Source organism: Bombyx mori, chromosome 22, assembly GCF_030269925.1.
Source record: "Bombyx mori chromosome 22, ASM3026992v2".
NCBI classification, from domain to species: domain Eukaryota; kingdom Metazoa; phylum Arthropoda; class Insecta; order Lepidoptera; family Bombycidae; genus Bombyx; species Bombyx mori.
The window spans coordinates 7,969,846-7,979,617 of record NC_085128.1 but is presented as its reverse complement, the minus strand read 5'-3'; the positions used below and the strand labels follow the sequence as shown (position 1 = coordinate 7,979,617).

Genomic DNA, 9,772 nt, shown 5'->3' with positions numbered 1-9,772 from the left:
GTTTAATATCTGTGAAAGTGCACAAATGTGGGAAAAAGAAACAAAGCTGCTGGACGTAACTTCTCGAGATCCTCCAAAAAGTCCACTGAAAAAATCTTAGTAAATGACCACCATTTTACTGAGATTATATTTCATCTCATATCATCTCAATTCATTTCATTTCATCCCAGTTGATTAGTGTCTCAAATTAATCATCTTCATTTCATTTCACTCCATAATATCATTTTTCATAAAAATATGAATATAAATTAAAATACAGAAATGACTTAAAGGTCTTAGTTACCAGGTCATAAAAACCCTTAAAAAAATCAAATTCGAGACTTTTTGGCGGGAGCGCGAGGAGTGAAGTTGTGTGATTTGTTTTATTTTGTCTATTTAGTGTTTCTTCAAGTTTAAATGTGTAATAATGGTGGTTTATTAACTGTTTAATATCTGTGAAAGTGCACAAATGTGGGAAAATGAAATAAAGCTGCTGGACGTAACTTCTCGGGATCCTCCAAAAAGTCCACTGAAAAAATCTCAGTAAATGACCACCATTTTATTATATTTTTATTATATTTCATCCCATATCATCTCATCTCATTTCATTTAATTTCATCCCAGTTGATTAATGTCTCAAATTAATCATCTTCATTTCATTTCACTCCATAATATCATTTTTCATAAAAATATGAATATAAATTAAAATACAGAAATGACTTAAAGGTCTTAGTTACCAGGTCATAAAATCCCTTAAAAAAATCAAATTCGAGACTTTTGGCGGGAGCGCGAGGAGTGAAGTTGTGTGATTTGTTTTATTTTGTCTATTTAGTGTTTCTTCAAGTTTAAATGTGTAATAATGGTGGTTTATTAACTGTTTAATATCTGTGAAAGTGCACAAATGTGGGAAAATGAAATAAAGCTGCTGGACGTAACTTCTCGGGATCCTCCAAAAAGTCCACTGAAAAAATCTTAGTAAATAACCACCATTTTACTGAGATTATATTTCATCCCATACCATCTCAATTCATTTCATTTCATCCCAGTTGATTAGTGTCTCAAATTAATCATCTTCATTTCATTTCACTCCATAATATAATTTTTCATAAAAATATGAATATAAATTAAAATACAGAAATGACTTAAAGGTCTTAGTTACCAGGTCATAAAAACCCTTAAAAAAATCAAATACGAGACTTTTTGGCGGGAGCGCGAGGAGTGAAGTTGTGTGATTTGTTTTATTTTGTCTATTTAGTGTTTCTTCAAGTTTAAATGTGTAATAATGGTGGTTTATTAACTGTTTAATATCTGTGAAAGTGCACAAATGTGGGAAAATGAAATAAAGCTGCTGGACGTAACTTCTCGGGATCCTCCAAAAAGTCCACTGAAAAAATCTCAGTATAGTAATCGGCAAACTTCTTGAGCAAATGACCTTGACTGCGCAGAACCGAATTTTAGGTCACTTTGGTGGTGAGGGTGAGGCGCGGCGGCAGGGGAAATCGTATCGAGCGCGTTATTGGTAGATCAGTCGAACCTTGCGTCCCGCACCGCGCCCTCATTCCGCTTGCTCCCAAAAGTACGCTTGCGTACAGTGGAAAGTCTATCGTTATTAATCGTTAAGTTATTTGTTATAATTGCTTGTGGACTTTGTTGCCATTGCTATTTCTTGAGTGTTTGTTGATTTTTTACAAAACATACACTATGCCGTGACAAACTGGTGTAGTACTTAAAAGAAAGGGTAGAAAATTTGTGTACGACGTATATTGCTTCATTATAAAACAGGGGAAGAATGATATGGAAAAATTAAAACAGACTTCGGAAGCAACAAAAACATCAGTGAGTACTGTTAGGTGCATTATTAACGAAGCTAAAGGCTCTGGCTTGCTCGCAGTGTTTCGGACTCCGGGTAAGAAAAGATCAGGGAAGAAGAAAGTTACCGGAATGAATAGTTTCGTTCAATCTGTAATAAAAAGATGTAATCATAATAACTACATAACAAGCAGCGAAACTCCGTACCGTAGAAAGGCTTCGAAGAATTTAAAGAAGATATAAATTTTAATGGCTCGGAATGAAGCTTACGACGAATTATGAAAGAGCTAGGCTTCAGATGGAAAAAAAGAACAGAAAATAATCGGAAGCTGGTAAATGAAAAAAGTAACATTCGATTACTACGAATCGAATATCTTCAAAAAATAATTAATTATAGACAAAAAAGAAGACCGAATCGACCGAGTTGTAAACTACGCCGATGAGCCCTATGTCGACTCATCACGATGATAGCGACTCGGGTGATGAAAACAGTGATGATGATGATGGTCAAGATTATGATAACGAAAAAAAAATTACAAATACCAGCTTCGCTTTAACTGAACCAAGACCTGGCAACAGCTCTAGTTTTGACTTAATAGAAGGAATATCTATTTTACCCCAAGATTAAATTATTACAATTATTAACCTATATGTTTTGTTGATGTTCTAATAAATATATAAATAAATACATATGTTGATTTTAATAATTTAATAGCATTATGACGCAGAGTAAGTAATGTTTTTGCACGTGAGTGTACCATGCGCAAACTTACCCCCACTACGTCGACAAATGCTCAAGAAGTTTGCCAGTTATTATAAATGACCACCATTTTATTATATTTTTATTATATTTCATCCCATATCATCTCATCTCATTTCATTTAATTTCATCCCAGTTGATTAATGTCTCAAATTCTTCATTTCACTTCACTCCATATTAACATTTTTCATAAAAATATCCCATATCATCTCATCTCATTTCAATTCATTTCATTTCATACCATGCCATGTTTCACATTAATCCGCTTCATTTTATTTCATAATTAATACCTATCATATTTCATAAAAAAATATATATAAAAGATTAGGCTGTATGGTGTGTTATCTTTGCCTCTCCATTTGGAAAAATAAAACTACTACTCAAATATATTAGGTGTATAATCTATGACTACTACTACTCAATCTCTTAAATTAAACACATAATAATTCATATTAATAACAATCTGATTAGTTATTGAGAAAGTCCGAACTACGCCTAATTTTTTAGAAAAACTTTACTTCCTGGATTATATAGTCATATTAACAGTTTTGAACTAAACTAATCTGAATTTTGACGATTGTGGTAAGTAAAATTATACTTACGATTGTCACGGTGTATGTGAACTATGTGATTTTTAGATGTATAGTTTCCACTTCCTCCATGGAGAATAAGCAGGTTGTGGCATTCCGATATATTTTAATTAGGTGATCTTTGTTTCCGAAATACATTATGAGAAGCCCAGCATGTTTCAGCTGACTTCTACAAAGCTTCTGGCTTTTGTCTGTATTAGTCTCACTCCGAAACTCTTGTGTGTGGCTTTGCCTTGAGATATTCCTCCATTTAACTTTTATACATGTTTCTGTGAATGCAGATTATTATACAAGTTTTATTCATTTCAAGGATTACCTGTAGATATGAAAAAAGTTAAATTGGCACAACATAATATCTAATATTAAAACCACATAAAGTACAATTTTTAAATAACGTTCGGAATTATGGTTTTCAATCAGTACCTACAAGAACTTTATACAATTTTGTGTATTTGGCACCAAAATAATTAAATGGGTAGTATTAACTCCACCAATTCTTACTGATTAAGAAAAACTTGATCACTTATCATTTTAATAGAATGCAAGCCCTGTTTCAGTTTTTAAAACTAGTGAACTCTATTCTGGACATTTTACTAAATGACATGAATAAAAGTACAATGATCTCATCAATGTAATAAACACTTATCGTATGAATTCACCATAGCAATTAAAAGAAAGATCATTGCAGTAATTAAAACACCTGATGGTATGTTTGATTTGTGAAAGAATGATACTCTGAGTTATATTTAAAAACACTAAATCTTATATGAATCTATAAACATTGTTTTGAGTATATTTCACAAAGAAATCTGGATTGTACCTCAATTTTAAAAATAAACTTTATTTCTGATCATAACATAATGTGTAAAAAAAGACTATAAATATATTTTTAAACAAATAGTAAGTAATTACTATGATTTAACTATTAAAAATTTACGTTTTCTTCAAAATATGAGGTGTCTAAAAACAGTTTTGATGTATATTAGTGTCATAGTTGTTCAATAAAGATTTAATTTTAGATAAACTGGAATAACAAGCTATCAGGATGGATCTCCCAGATATTATGAAAAATTTGAAAATACAAAATTCTGAAGCCCCAAATAATTTATTTAAATCAGTGAGTGCTGAAATAGATGATGTCACTACTGATATAGTGATAGCAGAATGTAGTGATAAAGTGTTTTTAGTTGTATCTCAGTATCAAAAAATGGGAAGTATGCTAATGGTTGTCAGAGATCGAATCAACGGTCCTCATGGCATTGAAGATGTGTATTCAACAAAAGTTGTTTTTGGTGATTCAGGGGAAGAGCATCAAGCAGCAGCAAGATTCTTAGCTGAAACAGTAGATATATTATCAAAACCACTTTGCATTTTCATCAACTTAAGGTCATATGACATTGAAACACTGAAAGCTTGTAGAGATATCATTTTGGACTTCAAAAAAGAAGATACAGAATGTCAGCAATGACAAATAAAAGATTCAAACCAACACAAACCTTCTATGGTCAATTAGTCCTTGGTCCTCCTGGAGCTGGGAAAACCACATATTGTATAAAAATGTCTGACATGCTAAAAACATTAGGTAGGCAAGTGATAATTGTTAACCTGGATCCAGCAAATGATACAATGAATTACAAACCTGACATTGACATAAGGGAGTTAATTGTTTTGGAAGAAGTAATGGAACAGATTGACCTTGGACCAAATGGTGCATTATTATACTGCATGGAATACCTGGAAAGTAACATTGACTGGCTCTTAAATCAACTACATGGGGATAATGGAACTACTTTTCTGTTTGACTTACCAGGTCAAGTAGAACTTTATTGTCATCATAAAAGTTTATCCAACATTGTTTCAAAATTAACAAATGTCAGTAATATGCTGTTGTGTGTAGTGCATTTAATTGATTCCCATCACTGCTCTGATGCTGGTAAATTTATAGCAGCTCTTATGTTATCTTTAAGTGCAATGTTAAATATTGGATTGCCTCATATTAATCTCTTAACTAAATCAGATTTATTAAAAAAACATTATGAAAAGTTAAATTTTAGTTTAGATTTTTATACAGAAGTTTTAGACCTAAACTATCTATTAGACTGTTTAAATTGTGATAATTTTACTAATAAATACAAAAAACTCAACAGTGCCTTTATATCTATAATTGAAGATTACAGTCTAGTAACATTTCAACTTGTAAATATGATGAACGAAAAAAGTTTAGCCAGTGTGAAGAATCTTGTTGACAAAGCAAATGGTTATGTTTTTAAAACAGAAGAAGGTAGGCACATTAATAGTATGTTAGCATGTGCAATGGGTGTTGGAGAGCCAGCTAATTTTACTGTAGATCTTGAATAAATATTGTAGAAACACATTAAAATTTGTTTTACTGAATATCTGTCATCATCTAGTTTTGCCCTTAACACATTTTTTTGAGCTTGACAGTGTTCTATTAGAATATACATTAATCGAAACAAATACATAAGTTCTAAGTCTCGGTTTTTGTAGTACCTGTTCTATCCTTAGGTATTGCCTTTGTAGGCAGACGAGCATACGGCCCACCTGATGGTGAGTGGTTACCGTCGCCCATGGACTTCAGCAATGCCAAGGGCAGAGCCAAGCCGCTGCCTACCGCTTAATACTCTCCACAAGCCTCGTTTGAAGAAGGACATGTCATAGCGCTCGGGAAACACCGTGGAGGGGAGCTCATTCCATAGCCGGATGGTATGTGGCAAAAAAGATCTCTGGAAACGCACTGTGGATGACCGCAGTGGCTCCAGGTAGTATGGATGAACTCTACTCCGGTGGCGGGCGGTGCGATGGTAAAAACGAGACGTTGGTATCATCTCGAACAATTGCTCAGAGCATTCCCCATGGAACATGCGGTACAAAATACAGAGGGAACCGAAGTCCCTCCGCATACCCAGAGGCTCCAAACGATCCGTGAGAATGTGTCCTTTAAACCGAAATGTTACTGCTATACTTCAGAAATATGCAGGGTGGTGTGGTGGTACCTATTAGTAAGGGCCCACAAAATGCCCTGGCACCTGGTACCACCAGGAAGTAAACGTATTAATACTGGTCTTAGGAATTGAGTATGCATGGATTGCATGGTAAAGACGTTTTTCTCTGCCAGATAGGCACTATGATACATAGGCGGCACTGAAAATTTCGGGAATTAACGAAGTGACACAACATTACTATTTAAAAATGTATTTATTGCTTTTCGAAGTATTCTCCGCGAAATTTGACACATTTTTCCATACGATGGAACCAATCATTGAAGCAACGATTCCATTCGGAAGTTGGGGTCTCCAAAATGGCCGTTTTGTAGGCGTCCACAGCTTCTTCAGGTGATGAAAATCTCTGTCCACGCAATCCATTCCGACAGGAGCCCTCTTCTTCGATACAGCGAAGGCGTTCGACAAAGTCTGGCACAACGGTTTGATATACAAACTGTATAACATGGGAGTGCCAGACAGACTCGTGCTCATCATACGAGACTACTTGTCGAACCGTTCGTTCCGATATCGAGTCGAGGGAACGCGCTCCCGGCCCCGTCACGTCACAGCCGGAGTCCCGCAAGGCTCCGCCCTCTCTCCGTTACTATTTAGTTTGTATATCAATGATATACCCCGGTCTCCGGAGACCCATCTGGCGCTCTTCGCCGATGACACCGCCATCTACTACTCGTGTAGGAAGAAGGCATTGCTTCATCGACGACTTCAGACCGCAGCTACCACCATGGGACAGTGGTTCCGGAAGTGGCGCATCGACATCAACCCCACGAAAAGCACAGCGGTGCTCTTCAAAAGGGGTCGCCCTCCGAACACCACGCTGAGCATCCCCCTCCCGACAAGGCGCGTCAACACCCCCGCCCCCGCCATTCGCCCAATCACGATGTTCGACCAGCCCATACCGTGGGCCCCGAAGGTCAAATATTTAGGCGTCACCCTCGACAGTAGGATGACATTCCGCCCCCACATCAAGACGGTACGCGACCGTGCCGCCTTCATTCTAGGACGTCTCTACCCGATGATATGTAGGAGAAGTAAAATGTCCCTTAGAAATAAGGTGACACTCTACAAAACTTGCATACGCCCCGTCATGACCTATGCAAGTGTAGTGTTCGCTCACGCGGCCCGCATACACTTAAAATCATTTCAAATTATTCAATCCCGTTTTTGCAGGATAGCCGTCGGAGCCCCGTGGTTCGTCAGGAACGTCGACCTCCATGACGACCTGGACTTAGAGTCCATCAGTAAGTATCTTCAGTCGGCGTCCATGCGCCACTTCGATAAAGCGGCACGACACGAGAACCCTCTCATCGTGGCCGCCGGTAACTACATTCCCGATCCTGCGGACAGAATGGAAAGCAGTCGACGTCGCCCAAAACACGTCATCTCGGATCCTCCCGATCCACTAACGGTGCTTTTAGGTACTTCAAGCACCGGTCACCGTTCTCGTCGAACCTGTCGCTTGCGATGAAGGGCTCGACGAGTAAATTAACTCTCAGACACAGCCCACTGAGTTTCTCGCCGGATCTTCTCAGTGGGTCGCGTTTCCGATCCGGTGGTAGATTCTGCGAAGCAGGGCTCTTGCTAGGGTTCGTGTTAGCAACATCGTCAGGTTTGAGCCCCGTGAGCTCACCTACTAAAGTTAGGGTTACGCTGATATAGCCTCTCAAGGCTATCAGCTTAGGTAGGATATAAAAAAAAAAAACCTCTTTGTCGAGTTCGACGAGTACGGTTACTGGGGTCCCTAAGCCTGCTCCTAGTATTAGAGCTGAAGGCATCTAATGCAAAGGTTATTGGATCTGATGGATCCGTAAGGACGTGTCTAGGGCGTCGACGGTGACTGGCTCCTGCATGATCAGGATTCGGTGAGTAGTCAGCGGCGGCAACGATAAGGCGATTATCATGACGCATAGCTTTCAATTGTGGTTCTACCTGTGCTGCATAACAATTATGCCGTATCGCTAGTAGTTAACAAAATTTATAAATATTACGGGCTTATTTTTTAGTACATGACTATTTCTTTACTAAAGTAAAAGTCGTTCATGAATACGTAATGCTTCCTTAGACAAATTGGTATCTACGTACAGGATATGAACACCGGCAGTCTCTTGGCTACCAGATATACTAAAGGGACAATTACGAAAATCTGAAAAACACCAGGTAGAATGAATTTAATCGTTATACACAACCTTATCAGTCGTGTTCCCGCCTAAAAGTAGCTGTCTGATGTTTCAACAGTTATGAAGATACAGAGCCAAAGCGATTATGTTGTCAAGACAAAGGCATTATTGCTATAATCTTTCCTATTCATCTTCCGGAGATCCAATGAACTAACAATAAAGAAAAATGCATTTGGTAGTTAATAGGAATGAATGATTTAATTTCATAAACAACAAAAAAATCTGCTCTTTCGGACAATTGATAAATGTGGTCACATTAAAAATATGAATAAGTATAATTATATTGTATGTTTAAATATTTTAGTTATATTTTTTCCAACCTAAGCTGATGATCTTGAGAGACCAGCGTAACCCTAACAAGTAGGTGTGCTCTAAGAGATCCCCATCATTCCCATGTATGAAAAAAAAACTACAAGGTCAAAAGTCAAAAAAATGAGTTTTCCGCGATTTTCAGCAAAAGGTAAGTTTTATCATAAAAGTAGGTACTTGAGACAAAAATTGTAGATCATAAAATTATCTATAAAAAATGTATCAGTACTTTTTTTCCTACGAACCACATTTCTGACATATTTCTATCTCATTTTTATTAATTTCATACAACTCATTTTTATTATAAAACTCATTGTTTTGATCGTTGATCTTGAATAAAAATAATTCCATACACGGGAATGATGGGGAACTTTTAAATATTATTTGTAATTATGTTTTGAACAATTTTACTGATTTTCAGCTTCTTGGGACTTTATGTACCTTCGAATGTCTAAATTGACCGGACTATAGGCTGTCTGTGGGTTGTTAATTTACTCGCCTAGCCCTTCGTCGCAAGCAATGGCTTCGACTGTAACGATGACTGAAATATTTTAGGCATGAAACTACCACTATCTATATACATAACTTTTGTTTAAACTGTTCGTTTTAGTATTATCTTTGCTTTCTCTACCTAAAAGCTGATAGCCCCGAGGGCCTATTGTAGCTGCTCCGGGCTCTGCCTGACAAAAATTATTAACATTTGCCCTAGCAAGTACAGTTCTTCGCTGAATCTATCATCGGACCAAAATCGCGATCCACTGAAAAGGTACGATGATAAACTTAGATTTTTTTGGGCCGGGTGTGAAACCTTCTAAAAGTTTACATTACCGTGGGGGCGCGCGTTGACTGGGACTACGAAGATGTTTAATGTTACACAATAAACGACTCTCTGGCCATCTTTTCTAAGTATCTGATCTTCGATTAATAGCTCGGGTCTTACCGCCGTCAACATTGCAACTAGGCTCGCAGCTTACGCCACAGCATAGACTCGGAGACGTCGTTAGGCGCCCAGGCGGTGACGCTGTTGTTTGGGAATACTCCGCTAGACCAGAACCAGCCTGCCGGGTTGGAATGAAAGATATCGTCAACTGGTCAAATGCTCAAAATTTATTTATGTTCTTTAAAGGG

At 37.3% G+C, this 9,772-nt stretch overlaps 1 protein-coding gene across 5 annotated transcripts; it reads left to right on the top strand.

Moving 5' to 3' along the window:
* Nucleotides 1-2,896: 2,896 nt before the first annotated feature.
* LOC101737084 (GPN-loop GTPase 2) lies at nt 2,897-8,795 on the top strand. Of its 5 annotated transcripts, XM_038018767.2 has the most exons (3): nt 2,930-3,130; nt 3,696-3,844; nt 4,158-5,518. In XM_038018767.2, exon 3 carries the CDS (start codon nt 4,594-4,596, stop codon nt 5,494-5,496), a length of 903 nt encoding a protein of 300 aa, XP_037874695.1. In that variant the 5' UTR covers nt 2,930-3,130; nt 3,696-3,844; nt 4,158-4,593; the 3' UTR covers nt 5,497-5,518. The 5 variants fall into 5 exon arrangements, with proteins under 5 accessions (XP_004931918.2, XP_062530902.1, XP_037874695.1 ...); XM_004931861.5 differs by lacking the exon at nt 3,696-3,844 and having other exon boundaries at nt 2,897-3,130; XM_062674918.1 differs by lacking the exon at nt 3,696-3,844 and having other exon boundaries at nt 2,915-3,130; nt 4,158-8,788.
* Nucleotides 8,796-9,772: the final 977 nt, after the last annotated feature.

Coding starts and splice junctions, on each gene's coding strand:
- LOC101737084 (XM_062674918.1), top strand. CDS start 6,604: ATGGGAGTGCCAGACAGACTCGTGCTCATCATACGAGACTACTTGTCG.